At 43.5% G+C, this 25,278-nt stretch overlaps 4 protein-coding genes across 4 annotated transcripts in view; 2 read left to right on the top strand and 2 right to left on the bottom strand.

The window, feature by feature from the left end:
* Positions 1 to 8,669, bottom strand: part of p3h1 (prolyl 3-hydroxylase 1) — a 44,852-nt gene extending 36,183 nt beyond the window's left edge. The window contains exons 1-9 of the mRNA XM_046075244.1: positions 8,122 to 8,669; positions 6,728 to 6,880; positions 6,029 to 6,218; positions 5,800 to 5,931; positions 3,944 to 4,083; positions 1,397 to 1,486; positions 1,244 to 1,296; positions 813 to 940; positions 505 to 632 (exon numbers count right to left, since the gene is read on the bottom strand). Coding sequence (XP_045931200.1) covers positions 505 to 632; positions 813 to 940; positions 1,244 to 1,296; positions 1,397 to 1,486; positions 3,944 to 4,083; positions 5,800 to 5,931; positions 6,029 to 6,218; positions 6,728 to 6,880; positions 8,122 to 8,583 — 1,476 coding nt within the window. The 5' untranslated portion in view covers positions 8,584 to 8,669. The remainder of the gene's footprint in view (positions 1 to 504; positions 633 to 812; positions 941 to 1,243; positions 1,297 to 1,396; positions 1,487 to 3,943; positions 4,084 to 5,799; positions 5,932 to 6,028; positions 6,219 to 6,727; positions 6,881 to 8,121) is intronic.
* Positions 8,670 to 9,961: 1,292 nt separating this feature from the next.
* On the top strand, positions 9,962 to 12,230 carry lg18h1orf50 (linkage group 18 C1orf50 homolog). The gene is made up of 5 exons (XM_046075233.1): positions 9,962 to 10,112; positions 10,517 to 10,632; positions 10,711 to 10,797; positions 11,056 to 11,187; positions 11,875 to 12,230. Exons 1-5 carry the CDS (start codon positions 10,034 to 10,036, stop codon positions 12,058 to 12,060), a joined length of 600 nt encoding a protein of 199 aa, XP_045931189.1. The 5' UTR covers positions 9,962 to 10,033; the 3' UTR covers positions 12,061 to 12,230.
* An 824-nt stretch (positions 12,231 to 13,054) lies between these two features.
* On the bottom strand, positions 13,055 to 17,562 carry ap5b1 (adaptor related protein complex 5 subunit beta 1). Its single transcript, XM_046075183.1, has 3 exons — positions 17,243 to 17,562; positions 15,590 to 16,384; positions 13,055 to 15,174 (listed from the first exon to the last, which is right to left on the bottom strand). Exons 1-3 carry the CDS (start codon positions 17,378 to 17,380, stop codon positions 13,225 to 13,227), a joined length of 2,883 nt encoding a protein of 960 aa, XP_045931139.1. The 5' UTR covers positions 17,381 to 17,562; the 3' UTR covers positions 13,055 to 13,224.
* A 1,539-nt stretch (positions 17,563 to 19,101) lies between these two features.
* On the top strand, positions 19,102 to 24,801 carry nuf2 (UF2 component of NDC80 kinetochore complex). The gene is made up of 13 exons (XM_046075205.1): positions 19,102 to 19,316; positions 21,143 to 21,217; positions 21,470 to 21,546; positions 21,744 to 21,805; positions 21,910 to 22,007; positions 22,292 to 22,365; positions 22,705 to 22,798; positions 22,878 to 22,940; positions 23,116 to 23,253; positions 23,367 to 23,507; positions 23,850 to 24,025; positions 24,144 to 24,279; positions 24,361 to 24,801. Exons 1-13 carry the CDS (start codon positions 19,194 to 19,196, stop codon positions 24,466 to 24,468), a joined length of 1,365 nt encoding a protein of 454 aa, XP_045931161.1. The 5' UTR covers positions 19,102 to 19,193; the 3' UTR covers positions 24,469 to 24,801.
* Positions 24,802 to 25,278: the final 477 nt, after the last annotated feature.

Here is a 25,278-nt window from a genome sequence, read left to right as displayed (position 1 = left end):
ACTAGTGAGAATGATACAAGTAACAATAGCTAATAATTTACTGCATAAGTGATCACAAAGCCTTGTTAAAGCTGCATTAACTCGTGTTTCACCAGCTAGTTGCTAACTGTGTCTGTGTGGTGCTGGACAGACAGTGTGCAGTGGCTTTATTAGAGCTTTGAGAGGCATGCCAAATTCTCTAGTGTGTTTTACGTATATACATGAGTATATGAGTATATAAAACTACTGAACCAACTAGTCAGAGTCCTAATATCACTCTAAATGTGATTATTACTGTTATACATATAATACAATATATGAGATATAAGTAGTGCCCCCATGGTGACACGGAGTTGCCAGTTGTTTTTAGCCTTTAGTCTTCTGTGTATTTCTATTTATGTGATGGTTTATTAGTAATGTTTTTTTATATTATCCCGTGCCTCATGTTGCACTATCAAAGCAAGTTCCAAACAACAACATGTTAATTAACTAATTTTGAGCAAATATATTCTTTATATGACTCACATTGGAGAGGCGTTGCAGCTCCCTGCACTCATCTTCACTGATCACCCCATCCAGCAGCACCCGCTCAGAGCCATTCAGCTGCTTGGACGTCATGGTCACCTTGAAGTCATTATACAACGGAGCGCCATCTAGAGAAGAATCAAGGAGAGTGAAAAGTTTGCCTGTCAAACACATAACTGTAGATTTCTCAGCTAAGTACTGTAGTTATGTTAAGTGTTTGTGTAGTTTGGTTTACTTATGAATTAGCAAAGACTAAACCATCATTTTACTAACATCTGGTTCTCTAGTAATCTGGGTGAAATATTTACCCTCCTGCGGGACTATCATTGTGGCCAACTCGGAAGAATCCTTCTTCTTCTCCTCAACCAGAGTTTCAATCTCCTTCATTAGGTTTCCTATTTCCTCTGTGATCCTCGCTGCCGTCTCTCTCTCGGCTCTGAGACACACAGGTAGGTAGAATGACAGAGGCCAAAACATCCCTTTGACAATAAACTGCTACAAAAGTGTGTGTGGCTGCGTCTTTAATCTGATGTATGTATTTATATGTATACTTTTATATATTATTATTATTCCTTTTCTTATTCTCCCTTCTGTATTGTTTGACACTGTAAATGATGTACTCTGGACCTGGCTACATTGTTTACATTTATTTTGGTGTCTTGTAAGCCCATGCAGGCTGGGCGTAATTATATGCATGACACAATAATAAAAATTGATTAATTCATTCATTCAGTATTACTTCTGCTTGTCCCTCAGTTTCTTAGGCATGACATCTTCAGGAGTCCATGTGTCCTGAATACAAAGAGACAGTAAAGGCATCAAATACCAGGCTGCATGAAACCACTGCATCAAATAAGAAACGTGATGGGTAACAAATGATTTATTCACTCACTGGATCTACAAAGGTGATTCCGAAGGCTTCATATCCAAAGTAGAGCAGCTCTTTTTCCAGTATGGACTGCTGAATGTACAGTTTCACCACCTGGATGTCAAAAATGAATTGGACCTTGATTGCATCTCCTGAGTGCATCAGTCTGCAAAATAGCTCAATGAGATATATCCATAAGATACCATGTTCAATTACATGTTTAAGTGCAGAACACAGTGACATTAAATATACCCAGCAGAACACAGCACTCTTAAAACATAGTGGTAAATGATCTGTTGTTGGCTGCTGACTTGTTGGATCTTAGCGCAGCTTTTGATACTGTGGACCACTGTATTCTGTTGGACAGGCTGAGAAATACTTCGGCATCTCTGACCAGGTGCTTAAGTGGTTGACATTCTAACCTTAAGAAAGATCTTAATGTGTGTTTTCTAATAACACATTTTCTGATTATTCCTCACTCCAGCATGGGGTTCCACAGGGTTCAGTCCTCTGTCCATTGTTGTTTTCGTCATACTTAGCGCCATTGGGTTAGATCATTCATTCTTTTGGGATGGCATGTCACTGCTATGCTGATGATTTACAAATATATATGCAAGTTAAAGCAGGAAATGCATCTGACTTGCTTGGCTGCTGTGAGGAGCTGGTTATTAGAAGCAAAATGATAGCTATTGGACCAGCAAGATTAGGCCGTTGGTATGGCAATTTTACTCATGGCAAGGTCTGCAGATGGTCCAGAATGCAGCAGCTCGTATTATGACAAGATCAGATTTTAGAGATTTTACTGTTTATATTTTAAAGCACTTTTTTGTAAAGCACTTTGATTGAAAACACTCTTAAATATAAAACTATAAATAAATGTGTTATTATTATTATTATTGGATTTGATTGGAACATAATGAAAAACTATAGGCTATGCTTGACCACTTTTTTTGTGGGGGAGTATAATGAAGAGACACATGATTAAAGTTTGTTACAAATTTAATAACAAACTGTATAAAGCCATCAAGTTCTTAAAAAACTCCAGCACAGAGAAATAAACACAAATTAAATCGCAACCGTTTGTGGCCCCATCCACACTACTCCGTTTTCGTTTAAAAAAGAAGAATTAAAACGAATACGATCTCTGTCCACACCAGCATTTTATCTGTGTATCAGAGCTGATCTCAGTCTACATTAAAACAAATGAAAACGCACATCTAGTGGCCGTTCGGGTACACTGGGCATGTGTGTGCCAGTGTAAACATGAAGCAGATGGTGTACTCCGTCATTACAGAAGATTTGGCGAAAGAATAAAGCACAACAGATGAAGAACCGCACCAGATTTTATTTTGAATGGACCAATAACGAGCTGGGACTGAATGTAACACAGGAGTTAAAAGTGACTTAAAATAAAAAAATTAAAAAAATATATATAATAAAAATAAAAATGAATATATATATATATATAAAAAAGCGACTGTGGCGTCGGAAAACAAACTGGGAGTCTTCGCAAAGTAAACGGCGACATGCACGTTAACTTACAAGTGTAGGCAGATACTTGTTATTTGCACAGTACAGAATATTTTAATAAAATGTGAAGCGTCTAAAGTCCTCTGTTTTTGCCCGTCTTCACTAAAACGCTCTCTGGAGTTTCAAAACAAAAAATGGGGTCGGTAGCATTTTCAAACTTCTCCATTTTAGGTCTTCGTTTTCGCCATTTTAGTCTGGACAGGAGGTGCAAACATAGCAAAAGGTCTCCGTTTTAAAACCAAAACGCCGTAGTGTGGATGGGGACGGAAAACGACAAGAGCTGCAGATCAGAGGAACGTGATTATTAACATGCTGTATTACCTGTTGTATTCAGCTGGTCCGTTTATTTTGGAGAGGACGAGACCGACTTCGGTTGCATGCAGAAACCTCCTGACTGATAAAAACTTAAAACAACTCTGGAAACAGTATTTAGCGTAACTCCGTCAGCTTATAGCTATAAACACACCGTGGCACGCTGGCTGCTATTTCCAAGCTATATAATACCGACGTACAATCACAGGCCGACGAGACGTGTGTGCTATTTGACTGTTGATTGTGATTTATTGTGCAAACAACAGTGGAAAAGAGACTAACAGTAGTAGAAAAACATCCGACACGCTCGACTTAGGCCCGTTTTTTTCAAAACTATGCATGGGCTGGAAAGTGAGTTAAGTTGTGAAAGCCAGAAAAACTCAGCAGCCTGGGAAATAATGATTTAGTCATTACTATTGATCAGCATTCCAATTAATGCACTATAAATGTTGTATATGGACATTTAGAGCCTGGGGCAGTAAAAATCGTACTTATCTCTTCTTTAAAAAGGCTGCAATCGTTTACGTGCTTTAGCTTGCCATCTGTGCTTGTGTATGTCTCTTTTCAGTACATCTGAGCGCTAAAGGCTATTTTATTCCCACCACATGCGGGCTGATTTTCTGCTGATCGTTATGCATTAACATAATAGACTGCTAAAAATAACTGCACTCACAAGGTGCTTTGAACAAAAGCCTCTTCTAAATATAGCTTGAGGTAGAGGGACTGTACCTGTCTGGCTGATATGGTCCCTGCCTTGTCTTCACCCAGCACGGCAGAATAATAAGCCAGGTTCTGGTTCATCACCTCGTCGTCAGGGTGGAACAACAGGAAGGTCTTAGCACACTCTATGGCCTGTTCATACTTCTCACCTGGAGGGAGGGAACAGCAGCAGGAGGGTGAACAACTGGTGTGAGGTCTCTGTGTGTGAGCTGTTCTGAAGAATTACAATATTTTATGAGGATTCATATGATTATGGAGGTGCCATTTACTCTGTTGTTAAAGGGGCACAAAACTCGGGAGCGTAGACACCACAGACGCGGACTACTTCTGTCAGCTTGGTGGACTCCACACATGCGGAGTTGGTGCCCTTGTAGCGTAGTCGACCTGTCCGATCATAAAAAACGGGAGGCACCTGGACGTCCGCACAGTGTCTGCGCGTGCCCCCTCTGATGACGTTTTTTTGTCAGGCGGACCCTAGTGTACTCGCAGACGCAGAAAGTGTAATCCTTGCTTTTCTCATCATGTGGTGTCTTCTGTGGTTTTTGGATGAACTTTGTCCCATCTTGGTGTGGAATTGGACAGACTTAGATGTTTACCAAGAGGGAAGTTTCTAATGAAGAGCTGCATTATGGAAAGGGAAGAAGGAAGTGGTTTTGGAGCTTGACTAGGGTCCCTTATCAAACCTTCTGTCCTTCCTTGTTGTTATTTATTAGCAACAGCTAGCTAGCTGCTTCTCATTTTTAACTGCCGCTACCTTTCAGTTTCACCAGTTTAAATGTTTAAAACAGATTATACCAGCTGTAGCTAATTAACATTCATTCCATAACTGCTAAAATGAAACCTTTGGTTGTTGAATGGAGGATGTGCTCTCTGGTGTCTGCAGCCAGCCAAAGAGTCTCCACTCTGTAACGCTACTTCATGATCACTGCGGGATTGTGTCTTTTTATAGACCAACAGAGTGGTGACTCTTCTCTAGAGAAATGATCTCTTCCTGTTTCAGAAACTTTCACAGCAGTTCTACAACAGATCATTCCAGATTTGGTTCAAATAGCTTGTGAAAAATAAGGCTTAAAAGTCAGAAAGGTATTATTTGAATTTAACTTTAGTTACATAAGGGATTTGAAAAGATTCACATTCGATAAAATGCTATCCAGTCCAGACCCCTTGACCCATTCCATATAGGAAATGCAGTACATCTCTGCCTCTGCTGCTTTAGTTTTACCTCTTCTGTTTTAATCTCCTCCATGTTTATGGAAGTACAATATTATTCACTGCAGTAACCCTTTAATAAAAAGGAATATACTAAAAATCTTAAGTTTTTTTTAATATAATTTAATAACTGTGATGATTGAAGTCTGTAAAGGTTCTCAATCACCCAGGTCAGTTTTCCAAGGAAGATCAAAATCAAGGGTCCAGTTGTTCCTTGTGATCACTGAATATATTTTATAATGCACATTAACCAAGTCAGAAATGTTCTACACAAACCCATTTCCATTATTTTATATGGTCAATGGCTCCTAAGAGAAAATTGCCTTGCTAGTTGTGATGTTACCTTAACGTGGCTCACCTGTGTGTTTGCTATTTAAGAGGCATCTGTAGTGCACAGTTGTGACACTGATGAAGGCCCAGATGGCCATTATAAGGAAGCACACCAATTTGTCTGAGCACGGTGAAAGCTCTACAGGGAGGAACCTTCATCACATCTTGTTCTTCATAAAAGATCTGCCTCATAATATTCAACCAATATATCCAGCTATACGCATAATCAGTGTTGCTGTAAATATCTGGACATTCAGGGTTTCATCCATTGGATAAAGGCATGTACACTCAGTACAGGCTGGAAAAGAAAGGGCAGTGGGACTCACTGTTGTAGTAGGAGAACTGCAGGTAGTTGAAATGCGAGGGGAGGAAGTCCTCAAAGGGCTTGTTTCTGCCAGCAGTTGTGGCCAACTCTACGGAGCACTGCTGCTTACATTTCAGTACCTGCATGTAGTGGTCTGACATACACAAACACATTTACACAATGTTCACCAAATTCTCATCTTTCCTATCAATCCACTCTGTGCACAAAAACCAAAGGATGTGCTGTCTCACCCGTCATGGTCTGGAACAGGTCAGCGTTGTACTCCATGTAGTTGTATCCGTCATAGTCGTAGGCTCCCTCACACAGCACTCTGCATTCCTTATCGGCAGCGAAGTACTCATCTACCGCCACTTCGAAGTGTTCAGCCGCCAAGCCGAATGAGTCGTCGCTGTAATAGCTCTTCCCTAGCAGGAACTCGGCCTGAGGAGCGAGCATGTGGACATCCAACAATGTGGCTTATGGACACCATTACACGTGTAATATTACTAGTGCTCTTGTTTTTCAAGTTAGACAGGAGGCATACTTTTAAGATGTTAAGAGTTCAAATTCTTCTACTTGACATGTTATTGACTGTAACAGCAGTAATGACAAAGTGCACAAAAGGTTCTTGGAATGACGTGTCAGGATTTCTTTTTATTCTTACTATCCAACAAATGTCACTCTTCTTTTTACAGCCATCGTACCGCAGACCAAAAGATTTAGAAAGCTACTGGAAAACTTTAAAGTTGGCCATTTGCGGCAACCGCAGGCATGTGACGATGTAAACATTTTCTGCAGAGATTAAATCATGTGACAAAACAGATTTCTGAAATAAACAGAACCAAAAGTTGAGATGTGATCAAAATGAAAAAAGCCCCTCTAAAGACTGGCCTCAAGGCTACCAGGACTAAAATGCCATAAACCCCATCAGAGGAGGAGTTTGCCCTCACCATGTGTGTCCTGGCCTCCAAATCTTTGAAGTCCTCTTCCTGTACTCCTTCCATCATCCTGTAGTACTCCAGGTTCTGTTTCATCTCCATGTGATCTGGGTTGGCCAGGAAGAATGTGTTGGCAGCTGCCACCGCCTTGTCCAGCTTATTGATCTGGAAAAAAAAACCCACAGGACTTCAGCTCATCCTCTCTGACTGACAATTCACTGCTGCCCTGTGACGTTTCTGTTTCTGTGTGTCTGCCAAACAGGGTTCAGTTTATCCAGCCCTCTTCGTTAAAGGAGCAATAAATGATGTAGAAATGAAATGCTCCACCATGTTCCCTAGCTATGCAAGTCGCTAACCTTGTTGCTAGCAGCTTGCTAGTTGCAATTCGGTGCTGGGCAGCCAGCATAAACGACCTTTTGCTGAAAACAGCAGCTTCTGCAGCTGGACACAATCCTACAGAGGGATGGTGTGCACTTAACTGAAGTGACCTAACTTCATCAGTCCATGAAATGTGTATTCTACTGTAAGTTTAGGGAACCAGTCCCTTAACGGACTTCAAAATTATGAGTTTGGTTTCAAAGACCTAATGTTACAGAGGCATTAAGTAATGTGTAGGTTATATGGTCCTCTAACAGGAACTAACCGCTTATTTCATTACACACAAGCCTGTCTCTCCTTCACTGGCCTGTAATTAAAACAATAATGAAGTAGCAACTGCAGATCAGTGACCAGTAAACTGGCTGAGTTTTAAAGGTCAGAAATCTGAGCAGCCAGCTTGATCACCAACTCTGTCTGTATACCTGACAATATGTTGGTGTCATGTTGTGCTTTTTTGCTTCGGAATTATTATAGAAATACACAGTTGTTGTATTTATTCCACTTCCAAACAGTTTAGTTAGATTCACATTCTGCGCCACCTTTTTTCATGCTGTGTTCAAGTTTTGTCTGAGAGTAGTATTTTCGATGCACACATAACAATCCAAGAAAAACAGTGGAATTGTTCCTCTGACAAAGACAATAAAATTGTATAACTGTCTATCTTGGCCAGTCTAACTCTACTCAAATGTGCCCACAGAGAATGACTGTGTTTGAGCTCAGCGTGTCTGCGTTCATCAGGAGTAGAAGCCTTTAGAGGTCTGCGCTTCCCACCGCTGGATCCCAAACACCGACGTCCTAACGTCAGGCTCCGCAGCTGACTCCACCCTGAGACGTGGCATGGCTGCCTTGGTTTTGGGGGGTTGGGGTATTTACAGCTCTGAGTTAAAGCCTGAATGAGATTCCAACTAAAGTGTGTTACAGTTGTTCACTCTGTTGTGGGTCTGCATGTTCAGTATGAAGTTGCACCTGGACAAGTCTCTGTGTGATGGGGGGCAGCACTGACTGCCTACTGTACTTAAGTTAGTTACCTTAAAATATGCAACTTGTAGGTAATTATACGGGGTCCTCTTGTTGAACTCCAGCTCCACGTCTGCAGTGACCTGGTGCATTGTTGGTGAACCCAGTTTCTCAGTTTCGCAGGAGTTCACGCAGTCCGCCCGCTTGAGGATTTTCTGGAAGAAGCCCAGGTCCTCCACAGACCCGGCCCCCGGTATGGGAACTCCCAAGCCGACCAGACGATCGCCGAAAGCGGTCTGATTGGCGCAGCTCAGCCGGCACTGAGCCTTCACGCTGCGGACCGTAGCTTTGTTCCTGAGCGCCTTCTCCATGTTCAGGATAACCGACAGCCAGTCCCCCTTATAGTAGGCTTCCACTGCCGCGTCGAAGAGGAAATCATAGGGCTCCAAAACGAAGTGACTGCTCAGATTAGTGTCCGAAGTGCACAGTGGGATAATAAGGCAGAACATCATTAGTGTATAACGGAGCTCCATGATGCTCAAATGTCAGAGGTCTGCAGCGGGGCCGGGGCCAACCGGAGCCTGGAGGAGCCGGGAGAGAGAGGAGGTGGAACTTCTTTCTCCGACACTAACTTGTCTGGAGGTGGGGTTTGAGGCGCCCCCCTCCATCCCCCATATACACATGTAGATATCATTATAATGTTAGCATATAGAACGGGGGCCTTAAATCTATGTAGGACTGACCTTAGAATACTGTCAGAGATCTGTATCAGCTCAACACCGAGTCTGGTGAACTAAACTACTCCAGGCGAAACCTTTGCTCATTATTCTCAACATAATCATCACTTCACGCAGCCTTCAAGGCAAAGTATGGATTTGCCTTAATTAATGACAAAACGTACAGAGGATCATTAAACAAACTGACACCCAAAACTATTTGATTGATCAACATGACTAAATGATTTTAGTCCACAAGAGACTGGCTGTGAGCAAGTAGGGCTTCTTCACTGGTTTGCGATGTGCTCTCAGATGAGGACGTTTAAAACCCCCACACAGGCTATCAAACTCAAAATGACAGCAGAACCAACTGTTGGATTTCACAGGGAAACATAACAACATAAAGTGCTGGCCTGTTAGACCTGCCTGCTGGAAGTAACTTCAGGATACTTCCATGGCTTTCAGCTGTAAAAGATATGACTCAAACAACTTACATCTTATTATAAAGAATAAACCAATGCATAGCAAACAAACTTCACTGAAGCATTATCTAACAAGAAGAGTGCTCTTTTAGGAGAATAGTTGAATATAGTAATAAAGTTTTTGCTATGATGAAATATTGTTATATTAGTATAGTTAAAATTATTACACATTTTTTCACTGAGGGAAAATTGAGCGTTTGTATTTTCTCATGTGGCAGCAAAGGACACGTGACTATATTAATTAAACCATGGACTGTATAAAACAAGTAAACACCCTTATGTTTGTCCTGCACAAATGAAAAAGCAACAACTACACAAGGAAAACAGCCATCACTGAGCAGACGACACAGTCTCGGTCCAGTACTGGTCCAGTACTGGTCCAGTCCAGCCCAGTCGATGGTCTAGCCGTGTGAGGCCGTTTCTGTTTCACGGTTTGTCAGCGGTGACAAATCTCCTCTGGTTTAAATGCTCTGTGGCTGGGCTGCTCCTGACATGCCTGAAAAGAAATCCAAGTAATAATGACAATAAAATGCTGAATATGATCTAAGACTGTTGAAGAATTGAATAATACAATTATTTAATGACATTGGGGGTGAAAAATACATGGTTTGTATATACGTTTGTAATGATAAACAAGCTCCAGCAAAATAATATTTTATTTTAAAATCAGGCACACAGCAGGAGTGCCGTTGTAGGACCCCGGGAAGCCTCCGGTATTTTGGTGAAGTATTCCGTGGTTACACCCCTGTTATAAAACCAGCAGGTGGACAGAGAGACCGTGTTTAATGTGTGAGAGAGGAGTCTGTGAAGTGAACATGGACAGGACGGTCAGCCTCCCCGACGGGCCCGGCAGAACCACCACTGGTAACAGAAAGTTTCCTCGTTATCTCTCTGTCCGTGCTCATGTAGTTTGTATTTGTCTTAGTGGAGCCCAGCGCGGTGTCTGAAACCAGTGTGGGACATTGAACCTGGCTGCTCAGCGGCTGCTAACGTTAAGACTGTAATCTGCATTTAGACACAATGAAACGGTAGAATCCAGTTTACCCGAGCACCGCACTGCTCTGCGGGCATCTGTTTAATCATTTAGTTGCCATATGAAGAGTTTCATGTTAGGTGTATTATTACAGTCACTGAGTTCCATTACCATGTCATGTATGTATAATTATGTGTTCATATGTCATGGTATTTGTTGTATGTCAGTGATAGTTGTAGTCCCCTGCGGTGCTCCATGTACATGAGTTGTGATCATAAAGCTTGTGTTGTTGCAGTGACTCTGGTTGAGACCAGCAGCGCCCCCAGCGGCCTGGATCTGGTCAGTGCCTACCAGACCAACAGAGTGGGAGACCCCATGGACCTGGTGGCCCTGGCAGCACAAGTACAGAAGGTGTGGATTCATTAAATGAGTTCTACACAGCCGCAACACTTGATGCAGTCCTGAGCATGTCTTCACTTTGTTTTTCAGGGCGATGATTTCATTAAAGCCAACGCTTGCAACAAACTGACAGTCATTGCTGACCAGATCAGATACCTACAGGAGCAGGCGAGAAAGGCAAGTACTCTTGTTTCTTGAATACGTGTGATCTGTTAAAACGAGACCACGTCCCAAAGTGGTCACGCTCGTGATGCAAGCAAAATCTCATTGGGTAATGCTCAGATCTGACCAATGACTGCATCCTGATGTTACTGTATAATAACAGCTGTTTTGAAAAGGGACAGTAAGAAAAAAAGAGAGTCAAGAGTTATGTTGGGATCAGATATCAAGACATGCTGCCACTCCTGTACACGTATTTGTCTTCTCTCTTTGTAGGTTTTAGAAGAGGCTAAAAGAGATGCGGACCTCCACCATGCTGCCTGTAACATTGTGAAAAAACCAGGCAGCATGTATTACCTCTACCAGCGGCCATCTGGACAGAAGTACTTCTCTATCATCTCTCCTGAGGTTCGTATTATACTGATATTAAATTGTTCCGCAGCCTTTAATGTTACGTCACCCTGTAGGGACACGAAGTGTTACAAAATGTCAGAACAGCAGCTGTTACCTAACATCCCCTCAGGGAGATTCCCACACACATGATAACAACACGTGTAATGTTGAGAGTTGGAGGTGTTTGTTGTTCAAAGTTCACGTGACCCAGAGGGAAACTGCCGGTGAGCAGGCGACCGACACAGGCAGCTTAGGTTGATTTGACTGGCTGCCGTTTTAACTGCGCCAGCCTGGCAGGTACAGATAATGTTTCTAGAGCTCATGGAATTTATGGAATGTCTGGGAATAAACAGGTCCTCATATTGTAATTATAGATTGTAACGTAGCAGAGAATAACTGGTTCACACATTTCCTGCAGTAAGGTGACTTTTAGATGTTTCTGCAGAGCCAACTGCTTTTTAAACCTTTTGGGAACAAAAGTAGGGACACAACAACGGATTCTTTTCAGTATCAAATAATATATTTATTAATCTATTAATAATTTCATCATTTGTCATCAATTGTTAAATGACTCATTGATTATCAAATAGTTGCTGAATGAATTTCCTGCCTGGAGACCAATCAACCACTATATGTTTTAGGTCTTTTCACCTCTTAGTCTAAGACATCTCACCACAGCACACTTTGTCCTCTCCTCTGAAGGAATGGGGTCCAAGTTGCCCGCACCCGTTTATTGGCGCATTCAAGCTTCAACATGACATGTCCTGGACCCCCATAGAGGAGGTGGAGAAGAGGGACTCTGAGATCGCCATCATGGACAAGCTTCTCAGCCAGCAGACAGCCTTACCGCCTTACACAGGACCCAACTTCAAGGGTCTCTCCGAATGAAGGACTGGACTTTTAGCAGGACACATGGTGGACGCTAGTCTTCGTGGACATCAGTTTAAACAGACAGAAATCCATACATGGAAGGATTGTTAGATGGTCACAACCTTAGGGATGCTTTTCTAAAAAGCCTGTGTGCGAGGACACTTACAAAATAAAGTTTTAACATTTTTGCCCATTAGTCTTTACCAAAGCTGTGTCACCCACATGCAGCGGGTTGTCTATGGAGATAGATTTGTCTCAGCGTGAACAGAACAGTCCGTGTGTAAAACACCACAAATACAAACAAACCAAATATTTTTCAACTAAAAAGTATCTGAATACATTCATTTACAAATAAAGCATTTGTGAATATCTTACTAACATTAACAACTTTCAGACAGACATTTGCGGATCCGGGTTTTGCTTGAGGATCGCTGTTCTACGTGTGTGGAGCTGCATTTTAACAGTTTTGAGACAAAGTTTCCACCAGTCCTAACAACAATCTACTTGTATCACTCATTTTCAGGTAGCACACCTGCTGATGCCATTTCCACATAGTAAAAGTATGCATTGTTATGAGTTTTATTTTTTAAATTAGCAAAGTAACATGCATTCCATATTTTATTACATTACAATAATTTATAATTTGTTATTAAGGTGACACTTTTACCAAAGCAACTTACAATTGCTAAATATGTCACACACCTCTGGAGGAACTAGGGACAACAAGTGTCTCGCTCAGGGACACATTGGTGGATGTGTCACTGTGTTTACAAATCTTTTTTGGATTTGTGGAAGGCGTTTAATATTTAGAGATTAAACATTTACACACAGACTGTTGATCCGCTGACACAAATAACAGAGATGGGTGAAGGGAAAATAAAGGTGAGCAGATCGTGAGTAAACACTAAAATAAGGTGACGAAGCTCTGTGTGCTACTCTGAGGGAGCCCTGAAACAGAGCCCATCAACTTCCTGTGTCAGAAGTAGGATTAAATGGTCAAATAAGAAACACACAATTTTACAAATGTTTAATTTCAGGTCAAGAAAATTAAAGTGCAATAACTTTATTATAAATCCTCTGTCTTCAGCATTGTCATTTTAAGTATAATTAAAGTGCTGACAAAAAATTGGGTGATTAAAAATCAGCTTTTGTTAAAATTAAAAACAAGCCAGAAAGGTTCCATCACAGTCGACTGTGAGCGTCTTTCTGTGAGGACGTGATCGTCTGTAGGTAAGAACTTATGTGAGGCAGAAGATGCCAGTTATCTGTGGCGATGTTGAAGTGCACGCCTTCCTCCTCAGAGCTGATCTGCAGCAGCATGTGAGACCGCGGCGGGAGGAAGAAAAGCACTTTGAACTTGTCCTTATCGGACAGATCTGACATAAGGTAGGGGAGGAAGTGTTTCTCCACCAAGGCAATCAGAGCTGCCTCCTTCAGCTGGCAGCAGAACAGGCTGGTCGCACAGTCTGCCAGGTCCTCGCCACTCGCAGAGCTGATTTCATCCCATAAACCCTCAAACAAGCTCAGTTTGCTGCCTCGACCCCAGGCCGGGGGAGCAGGCGGAGGCATGAAGGCCTGCTGGAAAGACACGTGGATGTCTGGCAGGACAGTGAGCCAGGAAAGTCCGTCCTGGGTGGTGAAGATGGCGCTGGCACGGAGGGTGGTGGGGTATGGCCGCCTGGGATTCAGTCTCAGCCTCAGCGTGGGCGACGGCCTCTCTCTGAACAGACACGGGACACTGATGTCGCGCAGTTCTTCATAGTGGTCGTCTGTGAGGTTGAAGTGGAGGTGGATGCTGAAGAGCTGATCAAAGCGGGAGTCACCAGCTTCAGTGTGAGTCAGCTGGTAGTTTAAGGCGATTTCTGAGGCAAAGCTGGGGTCCTCAAACTGAGCTCTGTAAGCTGCCAGTGCTGCGCTGGCCTCTCCTGGGCAGGTCTCCGTCTCGCTCCGGTTCGGGTCGCTGGCTTGATCGGTTTTTGCTTCTTCTCGTGGCTCTGACTCAATCAGCCTGAATATCGCTTCGTCCGTCTGGTGGATGGTTAGTACACTTGTTAGCCCCTCGCTCTCAGCCATGATGCAGGACAGCGAGCGCTTCTTGACCTGACGCCCTCCCTCGGTCGAACCCTGTGCCAGCACCCCGGCCAGCTTCTCTCGGGACAGCGTGGTCAGGAGGGTGTAGTAGAGGCGGGCGTGGTCCTGGATGTCTGTTTCTCCGTAGTAGCAGGTGAGATGCTGCAGGATGTCAGCCAGAGGGATGAGCAGCGAGTCCAGGCTGGGGTGGACGAGGAAGCGGCGGCAAACCCCCAGCAAGCTGTTCCCCAGACGCCAGTCGCCGCTCACGCACAGAGAGGAGACTGACGGAGTGATGACCTTGGACAGGAAGCTGAGGGTGCTGTGCTGGGGGATTTCTCCTTCCTCTGCCACTCGAGCCAGCACCTTAAGGTGCCAGCTGAGATCTTGTGGGGTGAGCTGGGCGAGCGGGGCCTCGGTGATGACCCCCTGGAGGGCCTTTAGGAGCCCCACAGCCCAGCTGGACTCAGACAACTTGTCCTGGGTCTGGTTGGCCAGGTTGATGAGGTGTGGAGCCAGGTGGGTGTGGCGGAGGTAGAGCTTACACAGCTTCTCCGTCAGACTGTTAGAGTAGCGCTCCACGTGGCAGAAGTAGAAGAGGAAGAGGAAGGCGGCTCTGAAGAAGGTTACATAAATCTCTCGGCCGCCGCCGTTTTCCACAATGTGTAGCAGCGAGGTGACGTGTTCATAGAGGTAGGCCAGCCCCCTACTCCCCTCCGCCTCCCCCTCTCCTTCCTCTCCCTCCTCCAGGTAGACCAGAGACAGCAGGTTGAGGCGGGCCAGCATGGTGGCGCTGTCATTGAACACGGTGGGCACTAGAGCCGAGGCCAGCCGCGGAGTCAGCAGCACAGGGAGGGTCTCGTCACCGTCGCCGCAACCGATTGGCCGGTTCTCGGGAAAGTGCAGGATACAGGCCATGTAGAACAGCTTCTCGGGTGTACTCAGCAGCGGGTGCTGGGAGAGCACCACCAGCCGCTTGAGGATGAACGCTTCGTCTTCGGCGCTGAACAGGCTGTCTGTGAACGCACACTTCATCAGCAGGGTGGTGTGAAGGAGGCACACCTGCAAAGGTGAGCCAAGATTTACTGAGAGTCATGACTTCTCACCATGAACCCACACAGGGTAATTTACAGCTCTGTGGAATAAAAATATGAAATAATCCCAAATGAAAGCTGGTGCGATAAATGTGCTGCTTACTGCCACAGTGTCCTACTCATGTCTGTACGGTAAATATGACGCTGGAGAAAGCAGCTAGCTAAGCTCAGTTAGCTTAGCATAAAAACAGCAAGCCTGGCTCCGTCCGAAGACGGAAAATCTGCCTAAAAGCACCTCTAAAGATCCTAAATGAACACGTTACATCTCATTTGCATAATCAGCATACAGACATGAGTGATATCAATCTTCCCATCCAACTGTCAGCAAGAACACAAATCATTTTAAATTTGAGATATCAATCTTATTCCATTTCTACACAAACCTCGCTCGTGCCCAGCAGTCGCAGCAGCTGAGCTCTGAATACGGCTGGAGGGACACCAGGAACCATCACAACCACCTCCGTCAGTCTGTGCAGCAGTGCAGCCTGACACAGAGGTGTTAGGAGGTAGGAGTCCTCCAGGAGGGAGGACAGGACTGAGCGCAACTCCTTACAGTCAGGCCCGGTCTGCAGGGTTGGCACAGTACCCATGGGTCCCAGGATAAGAGAAGACAGTATGGCTGAGTCTGCGTTATTCATCAGGTCTGAGTCATGCTCTGCTTCCCAAGCAACTGATGTATTTCCTCCCAGAAGAGCCTTAAGATGCTCAGCCCCAGCTCTGGTTTCCTGGGTGAGCTGATACACCGCGTTTCTTAACACCAGAGTATGGAGTCCCGCATAGGCCTGGTGGAGCCGGGAGGTTTCTCGCTGCCGGAGCCCACCTAAGAGCTCGAGGCGCTGGGAGAGAAGGCCTGGGGAGCAGGCCTCCAGCTCCCGCAGGCAGTCACAAGCCGTGGCCCGTAAAGAACAAAGAGCGCCATCAGCCTGTAGGTCACCGGTGTCCTGGGCTATCTGAAGGAGCAGGTCCAGGAAGTCCTGAGATGCACGGGAACGGCTGCTCACACAGGAAGTGCAGACCAGCACAGAGGTGAGGGCCAGGAGGAGGTGACAACGAAACTGCACAGACTTGGTAGGACACTGGGCGAACACTGACATGAGCTCCAGGCTTGTCTCCTCTCCCACTGAGTGTAGGGGACACAGCAGAGCCGGGTTCTCACATAGGGGGGACAACAGGAGGACCTGAGGTGGGTGAAATGTAAGAATTATTAGTGTTCACTGTGAACACTAAAGACACAGAAAAATACAAATAAAACAATGAATATGTGCTGAACTGAAGAAGTCAGAAGTGGACGAGGGACGAAACGTCTTCCAGTATCTTCAACCAAGTCCAGTTGCCCTTGACTTTAACCTTCGTTGGATAACTATGACCTGGATGACTGAGAATCTTCATAGACATGTGTTACTACTGTCAATTATTCAATTTATAGTCTATATAAAATATAGTACTTATATATTTTTTTTAAATAATGAAACATTCCCCTATAGATTACCCAAAGCCCACGTCGACATCTTCAAATAGTTTATTTTGTCCGACCAATAGCCCCAAACCCAAAGACGTTCAGTTTACAAGCATAAAAGAGTAAAAGAACATCCTTTATTTACATTTGGAAACAGGAACCAGGTGATTTCTGCGATTCTGTCGATTAGTGAATCGATTCAGCTCATAACACCCCCTGTCCTGGCGTGTAGACATATTTAAACCCCGTGACTGCTTTAAGAGTGCAGCATGCCAAACTCCATTACAAAATCTGGCAATTTAGTATTGGCAGCTGTTTACACGTTGGTGAATGTGACATTACACATAAAGCAAGACTTTTAACTGTCACACTTAAAGATGTGTTCCTCATATCTATTTATCGATACTGGTGTCTCTCTCTACGGGATAAAAACATCAACGTTTAACTAGAGTAACTGTTGTTACAACACCTTAAATCAAGGTATAGTAACGGTATTTCGTACCGGATGTGTTTGTGTTTGATATATGAAGCACGGCAGAGATGACTGTACATGTTGTAGCTGTACAGCTTGTTGTTGTACCTTGACACTGTAAGTGGCTCTGTCGTCTCGCAGCTCGCGGAGCAGCTCAGCCAGGAAAGCCTCCGCCGTCGTCCCGGAGAGGAAGCGAGACGGGCTGCGGGAGAAAGCACAGATTCTCTCGGCCCACTTCACCGCCATTCTCGCTCAAATCCTAAACCTCGGCGACGTGCTGATCATCGGCTCGGTGACTCTTTCCAAAGTCATGGCACACAGTAAAAATTCGCTTAAAACTGAAACACAAATTCCTCCTGAGAGACACCCACAGACTGGATGACAAACACTCAGGGGCAGTTCCGTGTTGTGTCACGTGCGCACGTAAAACTCGCAGTGTTATCGCCCCCTGCTGCTTCGGAGTGTGGACCCGGAATATCTTCTTCAATCCATCCAAATAACTAAACTATTTCTAAAGTATCTTGGAGATAAATTAAGACCACCGTACTTGTGTGTTTATGCAAGAGCTCATCTCATTTATCGCGAGACTGTCTGTGCTGCAGAGGGAAAGATTTATCTGCTTTTGTAACACCCAAAAATTCTAACTAATGTAAAAGAAGAAATGTGTTTCTTGGTTTCTTCTACCTGATTAATTGTACTATTGATGGCCACGTTTTTATTCCTAAGTTGAACTACTAAACAAACCCATTTAATTAACCTGCTATATTTCTGTTATTGCCTCATGTGTGCAGTCAAGCTACGTGTGTCTTTTGGTTTATTTAAGCTGTGCCTAAGATTTGTGTTGCCTGAATCTGAAAATCAACAAAGCTCAGACAAATAGGGACTTTTTATGTGGCAGGGCAATAGAGGTCAGGGTGGGCACAGAATTTTCAAGACTCCATAAAGCTGAAAATGGTACTCCACAAGGCAGTATGTGTAATCCAGTACTTTTATTGTAAAAGTAAAGTTTTGGGAAGTCCTTGTATGCGGATGACGGGGCTCTATGGATAAGATGGGCAAATAACTGCCGTTTTAAGGTGTCAGTTACAACGACACAAGTGATATTTTTTCCAGTAGACATAAAGAAGAGCCCTTAAAATGATATGACCAAACCCTCGAACAAGTCAAAGCTGTCAGACTTTTAGGAGTGTTGTTTGTTGAAAACTTGACCTGGAAACAGCGATCTGGTGTTTAGTATCCATGTATCAGAAGGGACTGACCGTCTGCTTTGTTTGGGTTCCTGCCCATGTAGGGGTAGAGGGAAAAGAAGACGCTGACATTCAGGCAAAACAAGCACTCAAATCAAAGTCAGTTGACATGCAAGTTCAACTGAAGGTAAAACTGTCATTAAAGAGCAAATGTGAAAAAATATGGCAAGAATACTGGGAACTAAATGAAACTGGAAGACATCTTTACAGTATCCAGAATCATGTTGGTCTGGGAAGAAAGCTGGAACACAGAGACAGTCATTCCCCGGCTAAGGATAGGACACACAGGGCTTAACAAATTACTTCTTAAATAGGTAAACACCCAACTGGACATTGTGCAAAATGTAATAGTTTACAATTCAACATGTGCTGGTTGAGTGTAGGGGCTATGTGGAGGCCAGGAGTAAAATAGCAACAGTTGTAGAGAAAGCTAAGCTTAGAACCTCCTTGGGGATAAAGCATGGGGAATATCTAAGCACCTCATCAAATATCTGAAGGATACGGGTTTAATTGAGAGGATATAGGTTTTCATTTTTTGTTTTGTTTCGTTTTTTAATTGGTTTTGTTTGTTTATTTGATTTCAAGAATGTTAGTCGGCAAATCATCTGTTCGACACTCCAGTCCGGGAGGTGGCGGTAATGCTCCTAACACTGGTTGCCAACCACCAATCAAATCAAAATAAGAAGAAGTAATTGACCAATCAGATGCATCGTCTGGAAATCAACAAGGAAGTCGTTTTAAGGCGCCAATTTTGAGTCGCCATTGACGTTGAAATCGTATTTCTGTGATTAGTCTGTACAAAAACTGCGACAATGACTGAAAACACATTCCCTGTTTATACTGCGGATGCGATAGTAAACTTTTACCGAACAGAAGTTCTCACCGGTCAAGAGGCGAAACACTTAACCAGGAGCGACCTGGCTCCTGCTCCAAAGGTAACGTTACGGTCTGTCCCGGGTTTCTAGTGTCTGCTCACAGAATCTCAATATTTAATAACAACCACTTAATGAGTACGGTTGGAAGGTTTGTCAGAAAGTAGTAAAAGTACATGATGGAGCTGACCGCTAATTTGATGCGAGAGCCTGCAACGAGGAGGAACTTATTTCCAGACGTGTTCCATGACGTGGTGGAGAGACGAGCTGTGCCAAACTCCATTCAAAAATCGGATGGTTTAACGTTTTGCTTACCAGCACAAACAAATACCTGTAACGTTGAGAGATTTTTATACATTTTATAGGTGAATGAGACCAGCTAAAAGATCAAACTTTTATTAAGTCTGTTACAGTACGAATTCGTTGGCTCACTTTTGACAACAAATTCATAATTTTCAATTCTTGAAAGCACAATAAGTTAGGCAATGGCCTAAAAACAAATGTTTCACATTTAATCAAAAATAAATCGTAAAAAAATATAGTAAATCCATAATGAAATGCTGGAAAGCATAAAACAGTGAAGCCCGATCACGAACGTTACAGTAACTGTAAACAAAAGGAGAGACAGGTGTTGCAGTTGTGAGGTTTACCTTGACAATGTTGGTAAAATATGATGTAATATATTAGTAATAAGCATTTAAAGGTGTCTGTATTCTGGAGCCTGTGACTTTATGTATTGCACTTTGTACGGCAGCATGTTGTGTTGTGAAAGCCAGTTTATCCATTCTGATTGTGTTGTGAAAACTGAGCAATCGTAAAATACTGTAACAAAACATGCACATATTGTATGTACCTTGAAAGTCTTCTCCTCACCAGGACAAAGTTTGTCCTAAAATTTCTGTGGGAATTTGGAATATACCCACTTAATGTGACTAACTCCGATAGAGCAACCGCACTTAGTGGATTAACAGATCAGGCAATCGACAGAATTAATTGGCAACCATTTCTAGAATAGATTTGATCATTTTGGTTATATCTGATTCATTAGGCTATTATATTTCTCTTTAAAATGTCAGAAAATGGTGAAAGGTGTCAGCTATAATTTGCCAAAACTCAAGATTATGTATTGAAATGCTCCCAATTGATTTAGTTTACAATACACATCTAACAAAGAAAAGCAGCACATCATCACATTTAAAAGGCTTAAAGCAGCAAATGTCTCCAGAAAGTCATCGGCACATTAATTAATAATGAAAGTAATTGTTGGATACAGCCCTAAAATAAAACCATAAAACAAGGACTGTGGATTTTGTCTCCCATCTCAAGGGGTAATGACACAGCCAGCAGAAGGAATGAAGAACTATCAAAAACTCACTGTCAGTGTCCACGTGGGCATGTGAGAAAAATAACTGTCCTTTGATTTGATTTCCACCCCTGCACTGTGGTGCACCTGCTGTGTGTGCAGGGTACCCGCAGGCTCTTAAAAGTATTAAAGTCTTCAATTTAATATTCCGAAAATAAGGCCTTAAAAGTTTTTAATTGAACTTTGAGAATCCTGGGGGTACCCTGTGTGTGAGTACTCCCCTGAGATGGGGCGAAGGGTCGACACTCAAGACGTAACTACGAGTTAGTTTGTAACTCAATGTGCTACTAAAATTGGTTGCACTGCAATAACTTGGGGCAGAATGTCACTAGTTTGAATGTAAAGTCCTAACTAAGCCAAGTGGCCAGTCATAAGAGCTGGGGCTGCAGGGGAATTGGGACTGTGGGAACCAGCTGTACATTCTGCTAGCTAGGCAAGAAACTGGACCACATAACAGCCTGTAGTGGAGTTGTTGTTTCACCGCTCTATGGTCATTAACGTAGCGTTCCCTTATTCCATCTTACAGCCAGAGACCGTTCAAACGCTGTACATGAGGGTGTTGCATCTCCTGTATCGCTTCAGACCAGAGTGTCACTCCATGGTGAGTACTGACCGGAAACCTTACCGTGTCTGCATCCCAGCCTGCTTAAGTGTTCATCAAGGAAGTCTGGATTTTACTGCAGAGTTACGCTGAGCAGGCTCATGGACGCTGTTTTGTTTGGTGTTATAATGTCGCTTTATACACAACACGTGATCTTTATGTAGGGACTGATGTGGTGGTATCTGTCAGTCATCACCATACACCTGGTTGCTCTACTGAAGAGCTTGATTTTTCTTTTTGTTCTTGCCACAGGTTCCACTTTTGGAGAACATTCAGTATCCGGTAAATCACGAGGGGGCTACTGCTATCATGAGCGTTTACATGCGCATGTGAGTGTGCCTGCTTTTCTCTGCTGGATTAACACGATATTTACCAACCGCCACAGAAGATGTATGATGTATTTTTCTTAGTTCAGTACTTGAAAGGCTACACTTTGGAACTGGGTTTCAGCATGATCGTATGCAAGGCGTGTATTTGTCCATCTACAGTAGACATATTTTTAACAACACCGTGTGATGTTTTTCAGGAGGCAGTTTCTGCCTATGTGCTTTGTGTACGATTTTTCACTGAATGACCTTCTAGCTCCAAGTGAGTATCTGTTTTTCTAAAACTGTATCACATATTTCCACATCTGACATTTGACAACTAGATTTCAGATAACCCCGGCTAACCGCCTGGTTCTTCCTTTCCAGAAAAACAGAGGACTCTGAGTGTTCTGAGTGCCATCATGAACTTTCTTTACTTCAGGAAGCAGCGGATGGAGATGGTGTTGGAGAAGCAGGCCAAATTTGTATGTAAAATTGGCCCACACAAGGGGGGGCGTATCCTGGAAACAGTTTTAATGAGGTTTCTAAAAATGAATTAGGACATTTAATGCAGAGAAATCTCTTGACTGTACATCTTGCTCTTGATAATGTTCATATCTTGATTTTTATATTTAATTTAATACTGTTGGCACCTTGTGTCATAAGGACTTTTTTTTTTTATAAACCACGAGCTCGCTTTTTCTGACTGCTGTCCTGGTATTGTGTGTCTTGGAGTCGTACATGTTACAGTTCCTGTCTCTGTTGTCAGAGGGCAGACATGGACAGGCTGCAGGCGTACTCCAAAGGCATTTTAGAAGCAGAGAAGAAGATTGAGATGCTGACGTAAGTGTTGGGTTAAATGTGTGTGGGGGGTTTTGTTGTGGTCGGTGACATTTTATATCATCATTATCATATGTCATTTTAAATGTAATAAACAATGTTTTTACTTTTTAGACATTTTATAGATTAAACCGTGAATTATGTAATCAAATACACCATGGACAGATTAATGATTTATTTACACTGAATAACTGAATGGTCTATTTTGTGATCAAAACAAATTTTATGTCCAGATCACAAACTAATTATTTCATCAGTAGTCATGTTTTCAGAAATGAGAACACGATGAGATGCTTCGACATAAAAGACCAAAGCTGCTCTTTGTGTCGTGTGCTTGTTCAGGACCATCCCACCAGAGCAGCAGGCTGAGGCCGACGAACTGGCGGCCGCTCTCTCTGAACTACAGGCCACCACTGTGCACGAATACCAGGAAGTGGTAGGTGGCGGAGAAACAGCCAATATAATGAAACCTGTTGTTGTGTGCTCTTCAGTGAGATCAATGTGTCTCCTTTCAGAATGCTATAAACGAAACCATCGCAGAGTGGAAAGCCAAAATTGCAGAGAAGACCCAGAAACTGGTATGTGACTGAATATTTTAAAACCAGCCTGGTACGTCTTTGGGATCAGTATTATGTGGTACTTTGGTCTGACGTCACAAACGACCTCAGAAAGCGGAAGCTATGTTGCAGACAGCAGGAGTTGAGGGGAGAGTGTGTGTGTGTGTGTGTGTGTGTGTGTGTGTGTGTGTGTCAGGCCCAGGTGAAGGTGGACGTCAGCAACCTGAAGGAAGATGTCGGCAAACTCAAGTCTCAGATTGTGGAGTCTCCAGAGGAGCTGAAGACTCAGATGGAGAGGATGAGGGAGAACGTCAAGAACATCAAGCACTCTATCGTGAGTAGCAGAGCAAACAGGGCTGCCTCCAAATGCCAGGGCAGACTGATGTATGCAGCCAGATCCAGTTCCTTGTTCACCCGTGTGAAACGTTTTGATGGCACTGATTTCAGGAAGAAACAGATGAGCGTGTGGTGGAGCTGCAGAACATGGTGCAGACTGTGACTCAAACTGAGGCTGAGATCCAGCAGATGTACCACCTGCTGCAGGACCTGGAGAGCAGCATGAATAACACCAAGCAGCGACAGGAGGAGGTATGAGCCGGAAACAAGTGCTCTGTATTCAGATCTGTACTTCAATATCCCTATCAATCCATCACATATCATATGCTGTGTGGTATGAAGCAGTAAAAAAAAAAAAAAAAACCCACTCCCCTTTTTAACACAATGCAGAGCCAGTTATACACTCTGATCTCCATATGATCCATGTGCTAACCGGTCACTGTGTTTACTCACTAAATAAAAAATGACCAGCAAAACCCAGCATTCTGCAGGTGGTGCATGTTGGGTAATCTGTGGGCTCCTTTCTTTACAGCTTGTCATTGTGTAATTATACACCTTTTTATATTGTGTGTGTGTGTGTGTGTGTTCGCGCAGCACCATGAGCTGATGGTTCAGTATGAGAAGAAGCACAAAGAACTGAAGAACCTGTGCAGTGAGGAAGGCCAGCTGAAGCGAACTCTGGGCATGAAGCTGGACAAAGTGTCCAAACAGAACATCCGCAGGCAGAAGAAGAAGGAGATGAAGGAGCAGCATGTTCAAGAAGTGTTGGGGTATTTAATGCCATGCAGCATGATGCACTACTGCTCATTTCTACATGATCGTGGAATTTCCATAGTTCTAAATGTGAAATAGAAAGACTTTAGAAACCAACATTGATCTGTTTTCCAGGCAGTGTAACCAAATCTATCAGAAGCGCGAGGACATGGCTGACAAAATCCAAGAGATCTCCAGAGAGACGCAGCAGCTGAAGGCCAAGATCCAGAGCCTGAGGGACGTCTGCAGCAAAGAGACGGAGAAGGCTCAGGTACAGGTCTGCCTCACTGCCCATGCCTCTTATTGTTTCATACATGGTTTGAGACTAACACGTTTCACTTCACCGTGCCAGGCCCTGTATGACACCCTGTCCATGTCGATTGATGAGCTGCACAAGAGGGTCGACGCACACGTTGAGGACATGAAACATGACGTCGCCAAGATGTCAGCCGTCTTTTAAATACATTTGGTGTCTTTTAACATTTTACTCCATGGTATTTCTTCTGTTCTGTGTTTTTTACTCTTCTAACTTTCTGTTCTCTTTTTTTGACCCACTACTATTTAAATGTTTAAAACAGAGTTGTATATTAATGACCGTGCTGCCGTCTTGGATAATAAATCTGATCAGTCCAGACTGTGTGGCTCGGAGGCTTCCATGTTGAACAGCGATGCACGAGTGTGGCTCAGATTGCACATCAGAAGTTTTGTACATTTGTTCTGTGATTAGCCATAACTGGACCTTTCTAAAACTGCAGTAGTCTGGTACGATAAAACTATTAAATGGTAAAGAATGTCATGATTTTCTGTGCTGATAAAACTGCTGGAGGGCCAGCTAATGCTTAAAGGGGCTGTAGCACCCCTCAGAGCATATTTTAGTTATTGTCCACATGTCTGATGAAAAGACCAACCCTGTGTTAGTCCATCTCTCTGTACTTTCTAACATCCCTACCCTGTCTGGCTCTCAAGCCCACTGCCTACTGAAGACATCTTTATAAATGGGTCAAAAATATCCATTCTACTTTCCCTTCCACATCCCCAGACATGTAGCCCATCCACCGCAGATCACTTCAACGTTATGCACTGTGGCTCATTTTGCTTCCTTTCATTTCTGAAATCTCAAGATTATGAAAATCAAGAGACTCTGTAGTCTTGTAATCCATTGCTGTGAACATAGGTCTGCTTTCATTTAGTCAAACTGATGTAACTGTTTAAAGGTGGTACAGTTTAGACTCTTCAATCTTCTAGGCTATAAAAGTGACTACAGATGTGC

Source organism: Micropterus dolomieu, linkage group LG18, assembly GCF_021292245.1.
Source record: "Micropterus dolomieu isolate WLL.071019.BEF.003 ecotype Adirondacks linkage group LG18, ASM2129224v1, whole genome shotgun sequence".
Taxonomy (NCBI): domain Eukaryota; kingdom Metazoa; phylum Chordata; class Actinopteri; order Centrarchiformes; family Centrarchidae; genus Micropterus; species Micropterus dolomieu.
This window is presented reverse-complemented; position numbering and strand designations above follow the sequence as displayed.

Coding starts and splice junctions, on each gene's coding strand:
- nuf2 (XM_046075205.1), top strand. CDS start 19,194: ATGACTGAAAACACATTCCCTGTTTATACTGCGGATGCGATAGTAAAC. Junction 21,218..21,469: donor GACCAGAGTGTCACTCCATG/GTGAGTACTGAC, acceptor TTCTTGCCACAG/GTTCCACTTTTGGAGAACAT. Junction 22,366..22,704: donor AAGAAGATTGAGATGCTGAC/GTAAGTGTTGGG, acceptor GTGCTTGTTCAG/GACCATCCCACCAGAGCAGC.
- ap5b1 (XM_046075183.1), bottom strand. CDS start 17,380: ATGGCGGTGAAGTGGGCCGAGAGAATCTGTGCTTTCTCCCGCAGCCCG. Junction 16,385..17,242: donor GAGCCACTTACAGTGTCAAG/GTACAACAACAA, acceptor CACCCACCTCAG/GTCCTCCTGTTGTCCCCCCT. Junction 15,175..15,589: donor GACTGCTGGGCACGAGCGAG/GTTTGTGTAGAA, acceptor TCACCTTTGCAG/GTGTGCCTCCTTCACACCAC.
- lg18h1orf50 (XM_046075233.1), top strand. CDS start 10,034: ATGTGTGAGAGAGGAGTCTGTGAAGTGAACATGGACAGGACGGTCAGC. Junction 10,113..10,516: donor GCCCGGCAGAACCACCACTG/GTAACAGAAAGT, acceptor GTGTTGTTGCAG/TGACTCTGGTTGAGACCAGC. Junction 11,188..11,874: donor TCTCTATCATCTCTCCTGAG/GTTCGTATTATA, acceptor TCTCCTCTGAAG/GAATGGGGTCCAAGTTGCCC.